The 24,122-nt window shown below is 41.1% G+C and overlaps 1 protein-coding gene across 3 annotated transcripts in view; it reads left to right on the top strand.

Annotated features, from left to right (window-relative positions):
• EDNRA (endothelin receptor type A) overlaps nucleotides 1-24,122 on the top strand; it is a 73,138-nt gene that overhangs the window by 46,489 nt on the left and 2,527 nt on the right. For all 3 annotated transcript variants that reach the window (XM_015101365.4, XM_015101366.4, NM_001009433.1), the window contains 4 exon segments: nucleotides 8,085-8,283; nucleotides 14,051-14,203; nucleotides 18,983-19,116; nucleotides 19,520-19,628. In XM_015101365.4, the coding sequence (XP_014956851.1) occupies nucleotides 8,085-8,283; nucleotides 14,051-14,203; nucleotides 18,983-19,116; nucleotides 19,520-19,628 (595 nt within the window).

Below are 24,122 nucleotides of genomic sequence, written 5' to 3'. Positions count from 1 at the left end.
CATTGGGAGCGCAGAGTCTCAGCTACTGGACCACCAGGGAAGCCCCCTCCCTAGAGGTTTTTTTAATCCAAATAAGGTAAACAAAACAGAAAAAGCTGATCACTTATACCAGCCATTACCAATAATTTGAAGAAGTAGTCTTACATGCTTTAAGTGGCAAGCACTCTATGTTACTTTGTTTCAGGGAAAAAAGGAGGGGCAGGGATTGGAAAGAGGAATTAAATGTTATTCTTTGTAAGGTTAACAGTGGTGTTTAAAGTGGGAAATGATGGGGGTCAGACCAGTAGAGGTCTGGTTACAGCTCCAAATTGTAGTTAAAAGCTGCCTGGGAAAGGAAGCTATAAAAAGATAAAACTCCTTTAACAACTACACCAGATGATGTGTAATTAGATACCTGGGAAAGTTGCAAGGATCCATTAATAAGGCAACTTTGATTGATTTGCGTCAGTTCCGCATCCCTCATTTCAAGTAGTTACTCCGTGGTTTCTGTGACAGTCTCAGAGATTGACCATAACTCAAGAAGCATGGAAGTGATTTTCTAAAACACTTCATTTTTACTTGGTCTTGGTTTCTCTTTTTTCCTCCTGTGTTTTGATTTTTCTTTTACCCTACATGTAATGGGTTTCCCTTGTGGCTCCTATGAAGTGGTAAAGAATCCGCCTACCAAAGCAGGAAATGTAGGTTTAATTCTTGGGTCAAGAATATCTCCTGGAGAAGGAAATGGCAATCCACTCTAGTATTCTTGCCTGGGAAATCCCATGGACAGAGGAGTCTGGCCGGCTACAGTTCATGGGGTTGCAAAGAGTTGAAGACAACTTAGGGACTAAACCATAAAAACTGTGTGTGGTGCAACTCAGGATCTCATTTTGGAGTCTGTTCCCCATTGCAAAGTTTCTCACTCTTAATTCTCTTGTCAAGACCAGGTGACTGGTTAATCTTGCTGCCGCATTTTTCTTTGGTAAGAAACTACCCCCAAACTGAGTGGTTTAGAACAATCGTCATTTTCTTACAGTCTGACCATGTTGCAGGGCAGAAATTGGGGCAGTTCTTCCACTCCTTGTTACTCTGACTGGGCTCTCCTGGTGGATTTCAGGTGGCTCCTGAGCTTGTTTCATGGTTCCAAGACTCACATGACTGGCCCTTTGATAGGAACAACTAGACATGTGAGCTCAGTGGAGCGCATCTCCCTCCCCACGAGCCCAGGGCTGCTGAACCCTGCTCCAGCTGGCTCGGAGCTCCAGGGTAGAACCTGCTGCTCCATGGAAAGGACAGGTGTGAAACTGATAAAGCATGATTCCAGCTGTGCTCAACTGGTCAAAGCAGCCACAGGCCAGCCCAGATGACACACCCAACCAAAGAAGTGTCCGAATATCTGCAGCTAGATTCCGCATGTATTCGTTAATATACAGTATTTGTTTTTTTCTTTCTGACTTGCTTCACTCTGTACAACACAGATAAGCCTATTGGCAAAGCAGAAATAAGAGACACAGAAGCAGAGAACAAATGAATGGACACCAAGGGAGAGGAGATGGCGAGATGGGATGAGCTGGGAGATTGGGATTGACATTATACGCTATTGATACTATGTATAAAATAGATACTAGTGAGAACATACTACATAGCACAGGAAACTCAACTCAGTGCTCTGTGATGATCTAAATGGGAATGAAATCCAAAAAAGAGGAAGCAGATGCATCAGTTCAGCTCAGTCGCTCAGTCATGTCCGACTCTGCAACCCCATGAATCGCAGCACACCAGGCCTCCCTGTCCATCACCAACTCCTGGAGTTCACTCAGACTCACGTGTCGATCGAGTCCGTGATGCCATCCAGCCATCTCATCCTCGGTCGTCCCCTTCTCCTCCTGCCCCCAATCCCTCCCAGCATCAGAGTCTTTTCCAATAAGTCAACTCTTCGCATGAGGTGGCCAAAGTACTGGAGTTTCAGCTTTAGCATCATTCCTTCCAAAGAAATCCCAGGACTGATCTCCTTCAGAATGGACTGGTTGGATCTCCTTGCAGTCCAAGGGACTCTCAAGAGTCTTCTCCAACACCACAGTTCAAAAGCATCAATTTGCTGTACAAAAGAAACTAACAAAATATTGTAAAGGAATTATACTCCAATAAAAATTGAATAATATATATATACACATATCTGCAGCTGTCTTTTTGGTTTTTAATTTTTTAATTTTATTAATTTATTTTTTCTTTTTGTTGTTAAAATATAGCTGATTTATAATATTGTGTTAGTTTCTGGTGTATAGCAAGGTAATTCAGTTTTACATATATAAGCATTATTCTTTTTCAGATTTTTTCCATTATATGCTATTATGTGATATTGAATATAGTTCCCTGTGCTATACAGTAGTTCCCTTGTTGTGTATGCTGCTGCTGCTGCTGCTGCTGCTGCTGCTAAGTCGGTTCAGTCATGTCCGACTCTGTGCGACCCCATAGACGGCAGCCCACCAGGCTCCCCCGTCCCTGGGATTCTCCAGGCAAGAACACTGGAGTGGGTTGCCATTTCCTTCTCCAATGCATGAAAGTGAAACTGAAGTCGCTCAATTGCGTCCGACTCTTAGCAACCCCATGGACTGCAGCCCACCAGGCTCCTCCGTCCATGGGATTTTCCAGGCAAGAGCACTGGAGTGGGTGCCATTGCCTTCTCCGTTGTTGTGTATGTGTTTTATATATAGTAGTGTATATCTGCCAATCCCAAACTCCTAAATATCCTTTCCCCCAATTCCCCTTTGATAACCATAAATTTGTTTTCTATGTCTGTGAGTCTGTTTCTGTCTTATTAATAAATTCAGGTATCATTATCTTTAGATTCAATGTGTAAATGACATCATACAATATTTGTTTTTCTCTGACTTCACTGAGTCTAATAATCTCTAGGTCCATCCATGTCACTTCAAATGGCATTATTTCCTTCTTCTGCAGCTATCTTTTAATCCATCTCACCTGGCTTCTCTTTAACATTCTTTCTGCTGCTGTGTTGCCCCCAAACCTCTACATGGCAATTAGTTTGCCAATCACATAGGAGACACAGATCATAAAAAAATGTTACAAATGGTCATATTTGTTGCTAGTTAATGATGTACATAAAGATGTAAGTGCTATTTTGCCTTATGAAAGTGGCAAAATTGAAAAAAATAAATTCTAATGAAGGAAAACAGGCAGGCACTTAGCAGAAACATTTTTTAAATGTACTTTAACTATTTTTTCATTCCTTTGATTCAGTAACCTCAGTTAAGATTATTAACCCAGGAAAATCACTCAAAAAACCTTATGCAAACATAATTATAGACATGTTTTTTACAACCTTGGAACACTAGAAATAATGTAACCATAGGAGGAAGATTTAGGTAAATTTTCTCGATATCTTATTATACTCTGTAGCCATGAAATTAATAAATGCCATGCCTATGTAGAAACATTAAAAAGTGAATACAAAATTGTAGCAAAATTGACAAGATTATAATATATATTTAAATCATACTTATGAGAACAGAAATGGGCAAAGGATAAGGAGAAATGAAAATAGATTTTGCTGAAGTGATCCTTTGAATTTAAATTTTATTTTACATTGTTTATTGAATAATATTTACTTTTATTTGAATGAGTTTCCCAGATCATAAAGATTCAAAAACGTGTATTAATGACTCTAGCCTTGAAAACATGTGTAATAACTATTTATATACATATACAGTAGCACACATGTTTTGCATAAATATAACATGTAATTTATTCTTTTATTTTGCATGCCACATGACAGGGCTCAAGGTGGTGTCATGAGAAAAGACTGCCCTGGAACCTGGTAGACCAGAGCCCTAAGCCAGGTGCCCCACGCTCACTGATGACCAGGCAGAAGACTTGCTTACACACCCAGAACACAAAGAAAGAAAGGTCAGAACAGGTTCCCAACCAGAACACAAAGGAAGAAAGATCAGCCCAGAGTTCCCTCTTGGTTTTAAATTATTTCATGTTAGGATTCTAAAAGTATTAGCTGTTTATTTGTTGCCTAATTCAAGTCTGGCTTGAAAAATAAGAACACATTGGGATTGTAGATTGGCTTTGCCCAGTAAAGCCAAATGCATGGTAAGGAAACAAAGATGCTTGATTCAACAGATATTTATTTGGCATCTACTGATGTAGGTCTTGTGACCAACACACGAGATGTCTGCCCTATGGAGATTATATTCTAAAGGAAGAGGTTGACATAGAGAGTAAGCAAAATAAATAAGTAAAATATTGCGTTGCTGGCAAAAGTGTTTGTTTGGGTTTTCCATAACATAGAAAAACCTGAACAAACTTTTTGGCCAACCCAGAATTTATCACACCTAATAAGAACATATTATGTGTTATGTTTTTCTCTCCAGATAGAAATCATTTTTGGAACATCCAGTATTTCTTATTTTCCACATCTTTCTACACCTCTGTCATCACAAATGATTATTTGTAATTGCTCTTGTTTTCTCAAGAAACAAGATCAGTGCGATTAAAAATAGAAAACATTCTAATTCTTAGTCCTGAGGGTTAAGGAAGGAGCAGACTGATTATGAATCATTTGCTCAACTAGATATGAAAAATTACTTCTACTTATTTTTAAATGTTGAATTTACATTGGATTATGGATATGTAATATTCTGGCAACTCATTGGTGCGTTACAAAATGAAGCTGCTCTGTGAATATATTCATCATTAGAACATGTAGACCACATTTTCTTACTAAACCACCTTCTATCTCTAATCCTGCCTAAGAAATCTGGCTCTCTGACTCTCTTAAAAGATAAAGTGTTTTATTTACATCACCTTTCCTGATAAGAAAAAGGGAGAAGAAATAGATAAAATTTATCAGCAGCCTCAAGATATAGACATCCCGTCTCCATTCCTTTTAGCTTTTACTGGACATCAGCCTGCCAGTCTAATAAGGCAGCAAAGTCAACAGAAGCAGAAAGCAAAATAGATTGCAGTCTTTATTCCACTGGTAATAACCATAAATTTTAAAATGCAATGTTGGCTATATCGTAAAAGGATTTTCTTGGTCTGTTTGCATAGCTGTATTTTATCCCATTCTGGACTAGTCTGGACTTTTTCAGAGATTCTGATTGTACACCAATCTTATTTACCCTAAAAATCTTTTGCAAAACATTTCTCCAGCAAATTGAGCTATATATATGCCAAGTGGCATCATTGTGTGTACCAAACTCCAGGTTCTAACCTACAGTGAAGAACAAGGTAGGATAATTCCTAGGAGTTGTGTTTTCACACATGTGCTTTTTAGATGCGCTGAGACAGAACACTAACTTAGGTGATCAAGGGCTCATTTCAGTGGCGATGGCTATTTTGTATCTTGCCTTGGTGTTGCTGACTAATCCTTCCGTTAAGTTGCCTGGCCTGCAAACCCACGTGCACCTGTCTCCAATGCCTTGGTCTGTTTTATGGCCTTCTTCTGGCACTCTCTAATGACAGCTATAAAAAGAAAATGTTTCCTTTCCATTACAACAGCAGCAAAAATTTCGAGAATGAAGCCACAAAAATACTGTACCACATCCCAGGTCCTTTCTTAACTGTAAATCTGAAAGCAGTTAGCACCAGACCATCACATCAGGTCAAAGAGCACAGAGTTTCTGAAAACAAACTTTCTTTAGACTTAACATTTAAATGTGATTATTATGATAAAGTATTAAGGTACGAAGTAAGGCAAACACAATTTTTTTATGCCAGTTGGTGTTTTGATTGGCAAAATTGTTCAGTTACATTTATATCCTGTGCTTCTATATGAACTATTCTTTTTATATTGTAAACCCTAAAGATTAGGAACCAAGGTATATTTAGTTCAGTTTTGCATAGTCTGGCACCAGGCCACATGGGAGAGCTATAGTCATTCTTTTACATTTTTAACTATTATGATTTTGTTGGTGTTCGGTTGCTCAACCATGTCCAACTCTTTGCAACTCCATGGACTGTAGCACGCCAGGCTTCCCTGTGCTTCACCATCTGCCAGAGCTTGCTCAAACTCATGTCCATTGAGTAAGTGATGCCATCTAGCCATCTCATCCTCTGTCGTCCCCTTCTCCTCCTGCCTTCAGTCTTTCCCAGCATCAAGGTCTTTTCTAATGAGTCAGTTTTTCACATCAGGTGGCCAAAGTATTGAGCTTCAGTTTCAGCATCAGTCCTTCTAATGAAAATCAGGATTGATTTCCTTTAAGATTGACTGGTTGGATCTCCCTGCAGCCCAAGGAACTCTGAAGAGTCTTCTCCAGCATCACTGTTCAAAAACATCAATTCTTCGGTGCTCAGTCCACTTTATGGTTCAACTCTCACATCCATACATGACTACTGGAAAAACATAGCTTTCACTATATGGACCTTTGTCAGCAAAGTAATGTCTCTGATTTTTAATACACTGTCTGGGTTTGTCATAGCTTTTCTTCCTAGGAGCAAGCATCTTTTAATTTTGTGGCTGTAGTCACCATCTGCAGTGATTTTGGAGCCCAAGAAAATAAAATCTGTCACTGTTTCCATTGTTTTCCCATCTATTTGCCGTGAAGTGATGGGACCAGATGCCATGATCTTAATTTTTTTCAATGTTGAGTTTTAAGCCAGCTTTTTCACGCTCCTTTTTCACTTTCATCAAGTTCTCTTCACTTTCTGCCATAACGGTGGTGTCATCTGCATATCTGAGGTTATTGATATTTCTCCCGGCAATCTTGATTCCAGCTGTGTTTCATTCAGCCCAGCATTTCACATGATGTACTCCACACAGAAGTTAAATAAGCAGGGTGACAGTATAAAGCCTTGATGTACTCCTTGCCCAATTTTGAACCAGTTCCAAAAGTTCCAGAGAATAGCAAGGAGAGATAAGAAAGTCTTCCTAAGTGGGCAATGCAAGAAATAAAGGAAAACAATAGAATGGGGAAGACTACAGATCTCTTCAAGAAAGTTAGAGATACCAAGGGAATATTTCATGCAAAGATGGGCACAATAAAAGACAGAAATGGTATGAACCTAACAGAAGCAGAAAATGTTAAGAAGAGGTGACAAGAATACACAGAAGAGCTGCAAAAAAGATCTTAATGACCTAGATAGCCACGACAGTGTGATCACCTACCTGGAGCCAGACATTTTGGAGTACAAAGTGAAGTGCGACTTAGGAAGCATCACTATGAACAAAGCTAATGGAGGTGATGGAATTCCAGCTGAGATATTTCAAATCCTAAAAGATGATGCTGTTAAAGTGCTATACTCAGTATGCCAGCAAATTTGGAAAACTCAGCAGTGGCCGCAAGACTGGAAAATGTCAATTTTCATTCCAATCCCAAAGAAAGGCAATGCCAAAGAATGTTCAAACTACCACACAATTGCACTCATTTCACATGCTAGCAAAATAATGCTCAAAATTCTCCAAACCAGGCTTCAACAGTACATGAACTAAGAACTTCCAGGTGTTCAAACTGGATTTAGAAAAGGCAGAGGAACCAGAGATCAAATTGCCAACATCCGCTGGATCATCAAAAAAGCAAGAGAATTCCAGAAAAACATCTACTTCTGTTTCATTGACTACACTAAAGTGTAATGATTAAAAATATTTATTTACTAAAATGGCCACTGTAACCATAATTTGAGGGTCAAAGAAGGGAGAAAACAATGGAATATCTATGGTCATGATTCACTTAAAGATATCTAGATCCACTTCATATATAATATTCCAAGTTTTTTTAATATAGAAACAGAAATAAGATATTACCGTAATAAATGCCAGCAGTTTTCACTACCCAATTTTCCCCACGGCTTAAAAAGCATAGTACACCTGTCTTAGTGGCCACATCCTAAACTCTCACGAGATTTTACTAAACCCCAAGTGAAGATCTCAGACTCAGACCTGCCAAATGGGTGGAACTTTTAATGGCCCCAACTGTTTTTCACACACAGAAAATTCCTAGAAAGCCATGGTTGGTCAGTGGCCAGTGGAAGGGTTTTCCAGCATTTATTAATAGAATTTTTATTGAATTGAAATAACAAAATTTCCTAACAACTTGGTTCCATCACTTTCCTCTTTTTTTTGTTGTTGTTTTTCCCCCCAGGTACAGAGCAGTTGCCTCCTGGAGTCGTGTTCAGGGAATTGGGATTCCGTTGGTCACAGCCATTGAGATTGTCTCCATCTGGATCCTTTCTTTTATCTTGGCCATCCCTGAAGCCATCGGCTTTGTCATGGTACCTTTTGAATACAAGGGTGCACAGCACAGAACCTGTATGCTCAATGCCACGTCAAAATTCATGGAGGTATGAATGGTCTGAAGGAAATTAATTAGGGAGCGGGAGAGGTCTTCGTTTACCATCACCAGACTTGATATCACTACACTGCCCAGCGTGATTTACGATGTTGTGTGCTGTGTGTGCTTAATCGCTCAGTCATAGCTGACTCTTTGCAACCCCATGGACTATAGCCTGCCAGGCTCCTCTGTCCATGGGATTTTGCAAGCAAGAATACTGGAGTGGGTAGCCATTCCCTTCTCCATGGAATCTTCCCAACCCAGGGGTTGAACTCAGGTTTCCTACATTGAAGGTGGAATTTTTACTGTCTGAGCCACCAGGGAAGCCTGGTTTACTCTGTTAGTTCAGTCAAATACAGTAAGTCCCCTACAAATGAGCCCTCAAGTTGTGAACTTTCAGAGATGTGAACATGTGCCTGTATGCCAGCTGTCATACTATACTACTGTGCTTTTTCAAGATACTACGCTGTAAGATTAAAAATATTTTCTTTATATTTTTTATATATCATTTATTATTTTTATATATTATTTGTGTGAAAAGTACAATAAACCTGTTACAGTCCAGTACTGTATAACTTACTGTGTTAGTTCGGTACCTAGGCTGACTTTGTTGGGCTTATGAACATATTGGATTTATAAACGCTCTTGCACAATGTAATTCATTCACATGTAGGAGACTTACTGTATTATTCAATTTCATGAAAAGTAGATGTTAAGCCAGGGCTTAGCTTCTTGACTAGAACAACTACTCTGTTTTCCCTTTTGTAACTGTAGACAATTGGCTGCTCTGTGCCAAACAACTCAGAATTCTGAAACTAAGAGAGATTGATGTGTATACATGGAGTGCTATTTGTTTTGAGAATAAGGAATACAACACAACAATTTCCCTCTGACAGACACGCTGACACTTATTTGATGCTACTTTGGGAAATGCACGTTTCTCACATGTTTTTCAAAGATAGATGTACTAATTAAAAGTAGGAAGTCATTCTCATGTGTACTTATCTTAGTTCAGATTCTAATATGATATAAATTTTCAGAACTTTTTAAAAAAGCATTTTAGTGTAACAAATTCAGTTGCTGTTTATTATACCTGACCACCGTAATTTTTATCAACAGCTTACTTACATAGCCTAGCGTGTAAGGAAGCGTTTCAAATGCATATTTCCTCTGCAAAACTAGTCCCATGCAGACCAAGGAGAAAAACCAAGAGTAACTATTTCTATTTCTCTTAAATCAGCATAATTCAGTGCTTTGATGTAAGTTTCACAAAGTCTGGTTCCACCTTTAATCATTTACAGACAACTTATGGTATGTTTTCTACCTTGGAAAATTCACAAAAATTAGTGGAGATGAGTGCAATTGTGCAGTAGTTTGAACATTCTTTGGCATTGCTTTTCTTTGGATTGGCATGAAAACTGACCTTTTCCAGTTTTATGGCCACTGTTGAGTTTTCCAAATTTGCTGGTATATTGAGTGCAGCACTTTAACAGCATCATCTTTTAGGATTTGAAATAGCTCCACTGGAATTCTATCATCTCCGCTAGCTTATGCTTGTCACTACACATAGTGACCAGTAAGGCCCACACATAGTCAAGTAAGGCCCACTTGACTTTGCATTCCAGGATTGTCTGGCTCTAATTCAGTGATCATACCATCGTGGTTTTCTGGGTCATGAAAATCTTTTTTGTGTAGTTCTTCTGTGTATTCTGAGAATTTGGGCAGTGTGAATGAGTGATCTGGATACCTCTGACTAAAGCGTTAGAGAAGAGGCTCAGTGTAACAAGGAACTTACTGATGGATCTTGCTGGGTAAAAGGAAATGGGTTTCTTCACAAGAAAGCATCTCCTTGTTAGCAATGAAGCTAAGAGTGGCTGCCCTTCAGGCAGGGGCGGGGGTGCCTGGAGGGTTGCATAAGGAGCACTGAGTTTGAACTGATAATTTTTTGGTCACACCCTTCAGCATGCGGGATCTTACATGCATGCATACTAAGTTGCTTCAGTCACTTCCAACTCTTTGTGAGCCCAAGGACTTGGAGCTGCCAGGCTCCTCTGTCCATGGGATTCTCCAGGCAAGAATACTGGAGCGGGTTGCCATTTCCTCCTCCAGGGGATCTTCCCAACTACGGGATCAAGCCCACGTCTCTTACAGCTACTGCATTGGCAGGCAGGTTCTTTACCCCCAGTGCCACCTGGCTTCCCTGATGGCTCAGCCTGCAGGATCTCAGTTCCCTGATTACAGATCCAACCAGGAACCTCTGCATTGGAAGCACCAAGTCTTAACCACTGGACTGCCAGGGAAGTCCCATGAACTGATGATTCTGTAGATTTCTTTTCAAGTCTAAGGTTTTAGGCTTCTCTTTCCCCCTGGTCTCTTTTTCTAATTTGATTCCCCTTCTGTTTCCAGTCTTTCCTCCTCAGCTTTGCTCTAACCTAGACTGGAGGGAGGGGCTTCCCAGGTGGTGTTAGTGGTAAAGAACCCATCTGCCAATGCAGGAGACGTAAGAGACACCAGTTCAATCCCTTGTGGGAAAGGTGCCCTGGAGTGGGCATGGCAACCTCTCCAGGATTCTTGCCTGGAGAATCCCCATGGACAGAGGAGTCTGGCAGGCTACAGTCCATGGGGTCACACAGACTCGTCCACAACTGAAGTGGCTGAGGACTTACCCAGACTGGAGGGAGGCCCCTCTGTACCCTTGTTGATGACATCAGTTCAAAAGAAATGTGTGATCCCGTTCTCCACTGGCCTCTGCCATGGAAGGGGCAGGGGACTCCATCCAGCCTCCTCCAGCAAGGGCTAACTCCCAGGACCCCCACAGCTGCTTCTGGGCAGTCACACCCCCACCCGCAGTGCACCCAGAAGGAGGGGGTACAAAGGAAGGGGCTTCTTCAAGAGGTGTGTGCATTGTGCTTAAATGAAGAGTTCTTCTGAATTTTTTGTTTGTGTTTTAAGTTCAGTACTAAGATCTTTCTACAGTGGGATGTGAATAGGAAAATATTTGTATAAACAGATTTGAATACGCCAGCTCCTTTGAGATTCTGCACTTAACCTGAGGCTACAATTCAGTGGTCTGTGAACTTGAAGGAAGAGGAAATTACATGATTATTTTCACTAACTTCTAACTGAAATTTATCATTTCCTTCTAATTAATGTGGATGTAGGCAACAAATCACAGTAGTGTTTAACAGTACCATGTTATTTTTTTTTTCACTAAATGGAAATAACAGACATTTTCATACCATATAACATATAATCTGGAAATGTCATTTACATTCATCATTGGTTCCACATTCTGATAGAACTCATTAGACCTGTCATTTAATTTGTTAATCAACCCTTATATTGTGATATTAGAATTTTCTTTCTCACATTTTTGTTAGCTATGTTTTGATGTAATTTGTTTCCATTGTATTGGTACATATTTTATTTCGTGCATTTAAAAGCATTATTCTCAACAAACTTATGGTTGCCAGGGGGAAAAGAATATGGCAAAGAGATAGTTAGGGACTTTAGGATCGACATGTACACACTGCTATATTTAAAATGGATAACCAACAAGGACCTACTGTATAGCACATAGAACTCTGTTCAGTGTTATGTGGCAGCCTGGATGAGAGGGGACTTTGGGGGAGACTGGATACATATGTATATGCATGGCTGAGTCCCTTCATTGTTCACCTGAAACCATCACAAAATTGTTAATCAGCTATACTCCAATATAAAATTAAAAAAATTTTTAAGTATTAGTCTCAGAAAGAATTATAGTCTTCACCAGAAATCCAAAGGGGTTCCTGACATAAAAATAGTTATGAACCCCTGCCCAGAACTTTTTTTCCTCAGGAACCATTTATAGCACATTTTAATAGACATGTTATAAGTGCAGCCTACTGGGCCTCTTTCTATATTCAGAAACTCTCCAGTTTTTCACAGAGCAGTGTGATTATTTTTTACTGTGGGAACTGAGATATTGCAGGAGGCTGCATTATCCTTAGTAAATAAACTATCTGGAGAAACAGCATTAGGAAAGGGAAAGCGTTCTTCCCAAGTTGGTGATTAATTTAGTGGGAGGAAGAATTTAGCTATAATTTTATTTCCATTTTTATTGGGTATTATATTTTCTCCTTTAAAAAGACATAAAATTGAGTAATCCTAGTATTTACAAATGCTGTCCACAGGGAAATCAGGTTCAGCATGCCTTCAGATAAGCTACTCTGCCTCGATAGTTTCCAGGTGGTAAGTATTAAGAGAGAGAGGAAGGACATGGTTATTGATGGCTCACACTGGCTGGCTGAGGTCGCATAGCAGACATACCAGACAAAGGGTTAACTCCCAGTAACCAGGGCTCCACAGATAAGCCATTCATAACCTTCGCTCTTTCCAAACAAGACAGGCACATTAAGTACACTTTCACCACAACAGTCAGAGGTAAACCAGGCACTAGCAAAATGTTGAGAATCACCAATAAAGATACAGATTCTGTATGTCTCAAAAGCATGTTTCATGAGCTTTGAAAGGGAATTCTTTTTATTGGTGAGGGTTCTTCCACTGTGTAATTCAAACCAACTTCAGTTTATTAAAAATGTTAATAATTGTTAATAATTATTAAAATTAGTTAATAATTTGGGTAATTTTAAACTTATTGTAGCTGATTTACAGTGTGTTAATTTCTGCTATATAGTAGAGTTATTCTGTTATGTATTTTCTTTTTCACATTCTTTTCCATTATGACTTATGAAAGGATACTGAATATAGTTCCCTGTGCTATAGAGTAGGACCTTGTTGTTTATCCAGTCTATATATAATAGTTTGCAGCTGTTAATCCAGAACTTCCAACCCATCCCTCTCCCACCCGGCCTCCCACTTGGTAACCACAAGTCTGTTCTTTGTCTGTGCATCTGTTTCTGTTTCATGGATAAGTTCATTTGTGCTATATTTTAGATTCCACATAAAGTGATATCATATGTTATTTGTCTTTCTCTATCTAACTTACTTCACTTGGTATGATAATCTCTAGGTCCATCTTGTTGCTGCAAATGGCATTATTTCATTCTTTTTATGGCTGAGTAATATTCCATTGTATATGTATGTATAAGTAAGTGAAGTCGCTCAGTCGTGTCCGACTCTTTGCAACCCCGTGGACTGTAGCCCACCAGGCTCCTCCGTCCATGGGATTCTCCAGGCAAGAATACTGGAGTGGGTTGCCATTTCCTTCTCCAGGGGGTCTTCCTGACCCAGGGATCAAACCCAGGTCTCCCGCATTGGAGGCAGACACTTTAACCTCTGAGCCACCAGGGAAGCCTCTATGTATGTATGTATATATATACATACATATATATACATATATATAATATACATATATGGTGTGTGTATATATATGGTGTATACTGTATATATATTTGGGGTGTGTGTGTATATATATATGGTGTGTGTGTATATATATATATATACCACATTCGTCTGTCAATAGACATTTAGGTTGCTGTTATGTCTTGGCTATTGTGAACAGTATTGTCAGAATAATATTAATGCAATTTCTTTGTGTGCTGTTATAAAAAGCAACACACAGCACACAACACACAGCTAAACCAGAAATTACATGTTTGGAGTTTTCAGTTTAGTTGAGTTTTGAGCACGACCTCCAAGCCCATTACTGCCAGCAGAGAGCATGAGTATACAAACATAGCTGTAAGCATGAAGACCTTGAAGCCACCAGACGCTGTGCAGCGAACTTTCCTTATAATGCTTTTCCTCCTCTCTCCCTCCTCTCCTCTTTGCAGTTCTATCAAGATGTTAAGGACTGGTGGCTATTTGGGTTCTACTTCTGCATGCCCCTGGTGTGCACCGCGATCTTCTACACCCTCATGACTTGTGAGATGTTAAACCGAAGGAACGGCAGCCTGAGAATTGCCCTCAGTGAGCATCTGAAACAGGTAAACCTGATAATATCATGACGGTCTGGCCAAGACCGGTTTGTCCTTGACAACGAAAGGACTGTGGATATTGTGTTTTGAATATTTAGCCTGATTTCCTAAAAATTAAAATACTGTCTTGCTTGTCTGTATGCCTTGTTTTCTTTAGAGAATTGAGCATTTCTCCAGTGAAGTCAGGATCCGACCTGTGAAACAGATGGCCCTGGGGGCAGGGCCCAAACAGAGAGGAACTATTCGTTAATTTTGCCAAGAGTATCTATCAAACGTGTGTTTGTGATTAGTAGCACACTGAACTGGGCTTGGAATTGTGCCAGGACTATAAAAAAAAAAAAAAAAGAAGAAGCACATGACTTTCTCCCCGGCAGGCTTTGCAGTCCTGTTGTGTCTGTTGTGGAAATAAAACACAAACATGAGATAATTGAAACATGGAATCACAAGGTGTGGTAAAAAGTTGCTTGTGCTGTAGAAAGCGGAGGAGGATATGAGATCAAGTCTTGGAGAAACTGTTCACGCATGAGGAGGATTGAACTGTTCCTGATGGGGGTCTAGCTAGAACACGCATGAGTACCATGCATTTGAGGAGAAGGGAAAGGAGGCAGACCTCATTAGAGCAACATCTAAGGTATAACTCATGGAAAGAAATGGGACTGGGTACATAAGAAGTCACATTTTGGAAAGCCTAAAGTCCTAGAAGAAATCTGAACCTTTCAGTAGGAGGCTATCTGTTTCTCCCAGGCAGCAAACAGGGCAGATAAAGCTATGAAGCTTCTGTTTGCTGACCCTGTGACACTGGGCAATTTCTTTCTCTCTCTGAACTTTTAGTTTTTTTAAAAATATATAAAATAATATCTGCCCTTTAAAATATTTATTTATTTGACTGTGAGATCTAGTTTCCTGCCCAGGGATCAGACCTAGGCCCCTTGTATTTTGAGAGCAGAGTCTTAGCCACTGGGTCACCAGGGAGGTCCCACCTGCACTTTTCTGTACAAATACTAACTCAATTTTGAGTCTTAAATATTTTTATTGAAATGTATATAATAGTACATCAAAGGGGTTATGTAATGCATGTACGGTGTCTAATAGAACCCAGCAGATACTAAGTAGTCAGATACTGTTGATATATATTAATTCAAAGAGTAAAACTAGGACTGGGTAACTGTTCAGTTTCAACAGACAAGTATGTAAAGACGACCAGCCACACCGAAAGTCAGTGTGAGTTGTTGATGTAGCCTGGATAACTGCCCTGTGTGATTGCCATACACAAGCATCAGTCTTCATCGGCAACTCTTTTTGACCAGAGTACCGATTTTTTTGAGCCTCAATTCATTATCTTAAACTAGACATAATAATATATGAATCAGTATTATTATTGAGAATCAAAGGAATTAACATGCATTCACATACTTCATAAAAATCTAACATGTTATACAAATGGTAGCTATTATCCTTTATTAAAATTTAACAGGAAACTTATCTTGAGAAACTTTAGCACGACATCATCCAGGCATGAAAGTTCGGACTACTCCAGATGTGAAACAGATTAAGCTGTTATTACCTTTCATTCCTGCAATAGAAGTAACTAATTAGAATAGATTTGTGAAAAACAGTGTTTTTGAATGTCGATTTTTGCATTAGCACCACAATTGAGTCTATTCAAGCTATGAGTGACACCTGCTCTGAAAATAATTAAATACGGATTGGGAGCAATAAGATGCTGCTGCTTCACATTTTCATAGCATTTTTTAAGTTCCCAAAGAGCATTTCCATGTCATTTTGGTATTTGATTCCTCCAAACACGCTGTGAGATAAGCTAGACAGGCATGCACCCTTATTACACAGGTGTTTAAGAGACTAGCGCAACCAAATGGACATTAGAATCCAAAACTTGGTCCCCATGCAGTAGACATTCCCTTGAGTCCCACTCAAAGATCGAGCAGGTTCTGACTGCAGGAGAGCAAGCCTAGCTGGGAGGCCTTTGGGGGTGGAGGGTGGCAGGGGAGCTAGCTTAGAGTGAAAACCCTGCCACTCCATCCAAGTCCAACATGATGCTTGATCCTGCTTCTGGTATGTTTTTCTAGAATTTCTCTTCACTATACCGACAACATCTTTATCAGCTAGGGCTTGTGTTTGGATGCTGGTAGCAGAAAATCTTCCCAGGTGGCTCAGTGGTAAAGAATCTGCCTGCCAACACAGGAGATGTGGGTTCGATCCCTGGGTCAGGAGGATCCTCTGGAGGAGGAGATGGCAACTCTCTCCAGTATTCTTGCCTGGAGAATCCTATGGACAGAGGAGCCTGGCGGGCTACAGTTTATGGGGTGGCAAAGAGATACAACTGAGCGAATGAGCACAAGGGTGAACAGAAGACCCAAAATAACAGGGAGTAGGCCAGTAGGGGCTTATCTGTCTTGCGTAGCAGAAAGCTTAGATGTCATCAGCTCAGTGGTCAAGGGACTCAAGAAGCCAGGGTTCTGCTGCTGTGCTCGCTCGCCTTTCCTTTATTGTTGGAAGACGGCAGCTACAGCTCTGCCCTTAGACCTCCTTTCCAGGCAGCCAGAAGGGGAAGAATACAGCTCACATTAGTGTGTGCACCAAAGGAGGAGCCCCCACGTTTAAGTAGCTTTTCCACTCTGGACACGCTTGATCTCGTCAGAAACCCCACACAACGGCTTCTGCCTAGTGTAACTGGTAAGATCTGTGTGGATGAGGAAGCCAGGCTCCTCTGCTGCCATGACAAAATCAAGGATCTGACTGATAGTAAGGAAAATTCAGAAGGATGGATATTGAGTAACCAAATAGCTGTCTGTCATGTGGCAAAGTATTAATATTACATTTAAAAAATTATCCTCTTGCAGACTTCCCTGGAGGTTGAGTGGTTAAGAAGCCGCACTTCTGTGGCACGGGGCATAGATTCAATCCCTGCTGAGGGAACTAAGATCCCACATGCCATGTGGCATAGCCTAAATAAATAAATAAGTTTACTCACTTTGAGGATGTGTTCCAAAGAGATAGCCTCTCCCCCAATACGCTTTCTACACTGTCTTTCTGTGTACACAAAATAGCCCTTTAAAGTGATCCCCCATTCCTATAGATTAATAAAGAATCCTTCATTGTTCTCAAGCATCTTTCGGTTTATACATTCTCTGAAGCCATAGCCAGCTAGCTAGCTAACTCAAAGATTAAAGAAATCCCAGTTCTTGGGGCTAAAGCCACAATTTGTGACAACTGCCCTGAGATCTTTCTAAATAGCTCTATCAATCACGTAGGTTTATTGCAGGCTTCCCCTACTTAATGCTGTATGCTTTGGATTGGACCAGCCTTACCCTTCCAAATCCTGTTTTCAATCAGTTTTATTTTGACATTAAGTGATCCCAATTACAGACAAGTTGTATTTTATGTTCCCAGTTGGGCTTCCTAATGCCATGCCCTGTAATACTCAAATACAGGGCACCCAAATGACTGGCTGCAGATAATTCCTAACCTATGATTTTACTGATCCTGTGCAGACCCCAAAGCATGTAAACCTGCCATTGGAGTCAGGCCAGAGTCAACATGTCCCCGTTTTTCCAATTGTCTGTGCTGATAATCCTTTACCCTCAGGTGGTGCTAAGTGGTCAAGAACCCGCCTGCAAATGTAGGCGACAAGAGACGCAGGTTTGATCCCTGGGTCAGGAAGAAGGAAATGGAAACCCACTCCAGTATCCTTGCCTGGAGAATCCCATGGACAGAGGAGCCTGGCGGGCTATGGTCCATAAGGTTGCAGAGTCGGCCAGGACTGAAGTGACTTGGCACGCACGCACTCTATGTTTGCAAACAATGTATCTTTGGAAGCTACCTGTCATTAATGAAAGAATTTTAAAAGCCAAAAAAGTCCGAATGCCAGCTTTCTCCAAGATCAAGAAATGGAGAAAACATGTTGTTCTTCCTTTTCCTTTTCTGTTCCGTGCTATTTTGTTTTCCAAACATCTTTGTAGACTTATTCATTGTTTTGGGGGTGGGCCATGCCACACAGCTTACAGCATCTTAGCTCCCCAACCAGGGGAACTGGTTTCAGGCTAGACTGAACCCAGACCCTCAGCAATGAAAGCCAAGAATCCTAGCCACTGGACCACCAGGGAATTTCCTAGATTTGTCCCATTTTGTTATTATGGTAGGGTCAGTCACCTTGACTACCATGCTATCATTAATGCAGGTGAATTACCTGCTATGGAGACTTTTAACTAACCTTCCCCCCATATGTTCGACAGACATGCAAATACACAGACATACAGACCCAGTCACAGTGTTGGCTCAACCCCAGCCCGTCCCCCACTCTGCCCACCATCGAACCTTTGACCTGGCCCTAATAACCAGCCTGAGGCTACCATGCTTCCTGGCAGCTGCCCCAAAAGAATCACTAACAACTCCTTGCTTAAGACAATTGGACTCCAAACCTTATCTATTTTTTTATTTGGCCGCACTATGCTGCATGTAGGATCTTAGTTCCCCGACCAGGGATCGAATTCACGCTTCCTGGAGCAGAAGCTCAGAGTCCTAACCACTGGACCAAGGGGGTTTCCTGGACTCCAAATCTTGACGAAGTAGAGGGTGGTGAGGTGGGCTGCTCTGGCTCTTCTTCGAGTACCCTGTCCCAATCTACTACTCGTTTTTTAATTGCAGTATAATTGCTTTACAATGTCGTGTGGAAACTAACATGACATTGTAGTACTTCTTTTGTGTATCTCCTTTCTCTAGTAGAAAAACACTGAACTTATTGTATTTTTTTCTCTCACTTTTCTTTAGCGTCGAGAAGTGGCAAAAACAGTTTTCTGCTTGGTTGTAATTTTTGCTCTGTGCTGGTTCCCTCTTCATTTAAGCCGCATTTTGAAAAAAACCGTGTATGATGAAATGGACACGAACCGGTGTGAATTACTTAGGTATGAGCCTTTGTACTCAGAAGGAAATTGGAGTTTCTCTGATCTCACATTTCTAAGACTTTTACAAAACCACCTCTTATATACTCATGTTAGCCCTGAAAATTAAATCTTCTAAGTTGATTGTTTTTCTTTGCTGTCACAGCCCATAACCAACCTCAAAATTTTGTGCAAGCCCTATCAATAATTTTGCTGCACCCCTCCTGGGTTAAGCAAGTGGTGGGTATATCTGCACATGTCCTGCAGAACTGAAACTGCCATTTAAACAAGGGCTTTAAAAGTAATTTTGACTGCTACCTCTGAGAAATGTCTCCTGGGCAAGAAAAATGCTTATTTTAGAGATAAATGCTAATTAGGTTTTAAAACATGATGTTCTAATTTATCTCTTCTATTTCCATTGCTCAAGTTTCTTGCTGCTCATGGATTACATCGGTATTAACTTGGCAACCATGAATTCATGTATCAACCCAATAGCTCTATATTTTGTGAGCAAGAAATTTAAAAATTGTTTCCAGGTAAGTATTTCTTTGAACAAGAAGATCTTTTTCATAATAATTATTGGCATTAATGATTGATTATGTGTGATGGTCGTTGCTGTTGTTGTGTAGTCACTCAGTCCAGTTCAGTTCAGTCGCTCAGTCGTGTCCAGCTCTTTGTGACCCCATGAATCACAGCACGCCAGGCCTCCCTGTCCATCACCAATTCCGGGAGTTCACTCAAACTCATGTCCATCGAGTCAGTGATGCCATCCAGCCATCCCATCCTCTATTGTCCCCTTCTCCTCCTGCCCCCAATCCCTCCCAGCATCAGAGTCTTTTCCAGTAAGTCAACTCTTCGCATGAGGTGGCCAAAGTACTGGAGCTTCAGCTTTAGCATCATTCCTTCCAAAAGAAATCCCAGGGTTGATCTCCTTCAGAATGGACTGGTTGGATCTCCTTGCAGTCCAAGGGACTCTCAAGAGTCTTCTCCAACACCACAGTTCAAAAGCATCAATTCTTCGGTGCTCAGCTTTCTTCACAGTCCAACTCTCACATCCATACATGACCACTGGAAAACCATAGCCTTGACTAGACGGACCTTTGTTGGCAAAGTAATGTCTCTGTGTAGTCACTCAGTCATGTCCAATTCTTTTGTAACCCCATGGACTGTAGCTTGCCAGGCTTCTCTGTCCATGGGATTTTTCCAGGCAAGAATGCTGGAATGGGTTACCATTTCCTACTCTGGGGGATCTTCCCAACCTAGGGATCAAAATTGCATCTCCTAAATTGGCAGGTGGATTCTTTTTTTTTCATCAGGGGATCATTGCTTTACAATATTGTGTTGGTTTCTGCCATACATCTGCCACAGGTATCCGTATGTCCCTGCCCTCCTGAACCACCTCCCACCTCCCTCCCCATCCCATCTCTCTAGGTTGCCACAGAGCCCTGGGTTGAGCCTCCTGTGTCACACAGCAAATTCCTACCTGGCAGGCAGATTCTTTACTGCTGAGCCGCCCATAGACAATAGTATATAATAGCAAATTCAATTGTTTTCATTTAATTGGATTTTTTTTCTCTTCTGTCTTTTCTTTATTTTTATTTCTAATAGAGTATAATTGCTTCAGAATGCTTTATTAGTTTCTACTGTCCAGCAACGTGAATCAGTGATACATATATCCCCTTTCATATATATATATATATATACATATATATATACACATATATATATCCTTTGGAAAAGGCGATGGCACCTCACTCCAGTACTCTTGCCTGGAAAATCCCATGGATGGAGGAGCCTGGTGGGCTGCAGTCCATGGGGTCGCTAAGAGTCAGACACGACTGAGCGACTTCCCTTTCACTTTTCACTTTCATGCATTGGAGAAGCAAATGGCAACCCACTCCAGTGTTCTTGCCTGGAGAATCCCAGGGACAGGGGATCCTGGTGGGCTGCCATCTATGGGGTCGCACAGAGTCAGACATGACTGAAGTGACTTAGCGAAATAGCAATAGCAATATATATCCTTCCCATTTAGGCCACCACAGAGCGCTGAGGAGAGTTCCGGTAGATTTTCATTAGTTCTCTATTTTATACATGGTATCGGTGGTGCGTATATGCCAATCCCAGTCTCCCAGTTCATCCTACCTCCTCCCTGTCCCCCTTGGCATCCTTAACGTTTGTTCTCTACATCTGTGTCCCTATTTCTGCTTTGTAAGCAAGTATTTTTTAAGAACAGCCAACTGTGTGTATTAGATATCCAACAGGCATGGCTCATTCCAGTTGTAAATAGCACTTCATCTGCTGAACTTTTCAGATGAGAAGTGAAAATCACAATAGTACTTTCATCAGCTGAACTTTTCAGAAGAGAAGTGAAAATTACATTTTGTTACCTAGAAAGAGCATCAAATTGTCAGCGTAACAGAAAAGCAATATATATTCAAACAACATACTCAAAAGTTAAGATAAAAAGAACTAATTTAGTAGCATGCCAAATTAGTATCATGCTTTGAAAAGAAATAGTCCAAGTTGAGCTCCAAGGCTAACAGAAGAGATTAAGCTTATTCATGCCTTACATAGCCTTAGACTTTTAACCATAGTCTCAACAAAACATAAACTCATTGTTAAGAAAGCTCTTGCTAAATGCTACTTAATAGTATACTTCATAATAGTCTTTTCAAGAAAAGTAAATGTTTATGGCTCTGGAAATCTGAACTAATGTAATTTAATTCAAAATCAGTTTCCTTCCGTTCTTCAGACCTCCTTGTAGCTAAGCCAACGCATTTTCTCCAGAAGTTCCAAGCACTTCTTACTGAAGTATTATTTTTCCAGTTCCTAGAGTGATTTTAGCATGGAATTAGTCCTAATTGGAATCCACTAACTTTGGCCAGGAAGTTTAACTTCATTTTATGGTACATATTAGGAAGAGTAGCACAGCGTTTAAGGGTGCAGGGTCTGGAAGGGAACAGTCTTGGTTTACATCCCAGCTCTGCTGCTGCTGCTGCTGCATCGCTTCAGTCGTGTCCGACTCTGTGCGACCCCATAGATGGCAGCCCACCAGGCTCCCCCGTCCTTGAGATTCTCCAGGCAAAAACACTGGAGTGGGTTGCCATTTCCTTCTCCAATGCAAGAAAGTGAAAAGTGAAAGTGAAGTCGCTCAGTCGTGTATGACTCTTAGCGACCCCATGGAGAAGGCAATGGCAACCCACTCCAGTACTCTTGCCTGGAAAATCCCATGGACGGAGGAGCCTGGTAGGCTGTAGTCCCAGCTCTGCACTAGCTGTCTAAAACCAGGTCCAAGTGGGGCCACTCCTGCTTCCTCAGTTTGTCCGTCAGTAAATCTGGTCCCATCACTTCATGAGAAATAGATGAGGAAACAGTAGAAACAGTGTCAGACGTTATTTTTTTGGGCTCCAAAATCACTGCAGATGGTGACTGCAGCCATGAAATTAAAAGACGCTTACTCCTTGGAAGAAAAGTTATGACCAACCTAGATAGTATATTCAAAAGCAGAGACATTACTTTGCCGACTAAGGTCCGTTGAGTCAAGGCTATGGTTTTCCTGTGGTCATGTATGGATGTGAGAGTTGGACTATGAAGAAAGCTGAGCACCGAAGAATTGATGCTTTTGAACTGTGGTGTTGGAGAAGACTCTTGAGAGTCCCTTGGACTGCAAGGAGATCCAACCAGTCTATTCTGAAGGAGATCAACCCTGGGATTTTTTTGGAAGGAATGATGCTAAAGCTGAAGCTCCAGTACTTTGGACACCTCATACGAAGAGTTGACTCATTGGAAAAGACTCTGATGCTGGGAGAGATTGGAGGCAGGAGGAGAAGGGGACGACCCAGGATGAGATGGCTGGATGGCATCACAGACTCGATGGATGTGAGTCCGAGTGAACTCCGAGGGATGGTGATGGACAGGGAGGCCTGGCATGCTGCGATTCATGGGGTCACAAAGAGTCGGACACGACTGAGCGACTGAACTGAACTGAACTGAACTGAAATCAGATGCTATCTGTATCTGTATCAGATACTGTATCTATCTCATAAGGTGGAATAAGTGGGTTCGGTGCTTGAGACAACAGAAAGTGCTCGGTATGAGTTTATCAGTCTTAGGGATAGAAGAGAGGAAAAACACAAGTGACTGCCTTCATGACTCCTGCAGTCTAAAAGGAGACAGACAGATATTAACCAGAGAATATGGGAATCAATAAAACTTGGTGTGGAAGTTCTTACTGCCACACTTTGGCAGTCTTTGGGGTCATGTTTACAAGTCATGAAATGCCCTAAGAAAGATTCTGCCCTAAGAAAGATTGACTAAAATGCAGGTCATAACAAATACATTTATGTAATCTGGAGTAAAATCAGTTGCTAATTAGTTTACATATTTTACATATAAATTAAAATTATATGTTATATATAAAATTATATTACATATAAAGTTAGTTTACATATACCCCCAGAGGGTAAGGGGGAAAAAAATCCAGGTGCAAACTCTCAGAAATTAAACACAATTTTGACTGATATTCATAAAAAGGCAGCATACCCAGGGGAAAGAGTCCAACAGAGAGAGTCCTGGGTTCTGAGCTCAGTTCTGCCTCTTCTCTAAGCCTCCCTGTTCTCATCCAGGAAGAAAATAGCACCTACCCCTAGGGCTGTTTAAGAGCCTCAGGTGAGGTGCCCGATGACAAGAGACACGCAGGCGGTGCAGTCAAGACATGCCAGGCCCTTCCCAGTCCTTCCCACCCACGCCCACCCCAAGTCATAGAACAGTCTCCCCCCACCGACACTGCCTTCCTTTCCTGTTTGACTTGGTGAATCAATTAAAACAAGAAACACAGGATCTGTCTCTTTGCACTAGAATAAACCATTCAACTTCTCCCTAGAGCTTACAAACTCCCTACTCCAGATGACTGGCAAGGCCCACGCTCTCTCCTCCGGTGCCTCTGGACTGTTCCCCCTTGTTGGTGAGCCTCTGTGCTCTGCTGGGAACAGGCTGGTGGCCCCTCTTAATCTGAGTCTGCTCCTTCTCCC

This window comes from Ovis aries, chromosome 17, assembly GCF_016772045.2.
Source record: "Ovis aries strain OAR_USU_Benz2616 breed Rambouillet chromosome 17, ARS-UI_Ramb_v3.0, whole genome shotgun sequence".
Taxonomy (NCBI): Eukaryota; Metazoa; Chordata; class Mammalia; order Artiodactyla; family Bovidae; genus Ovis; species Ovis aries.
This window is presented reverse-complemented; position numbering and strand designations above follow the sequence as displayed.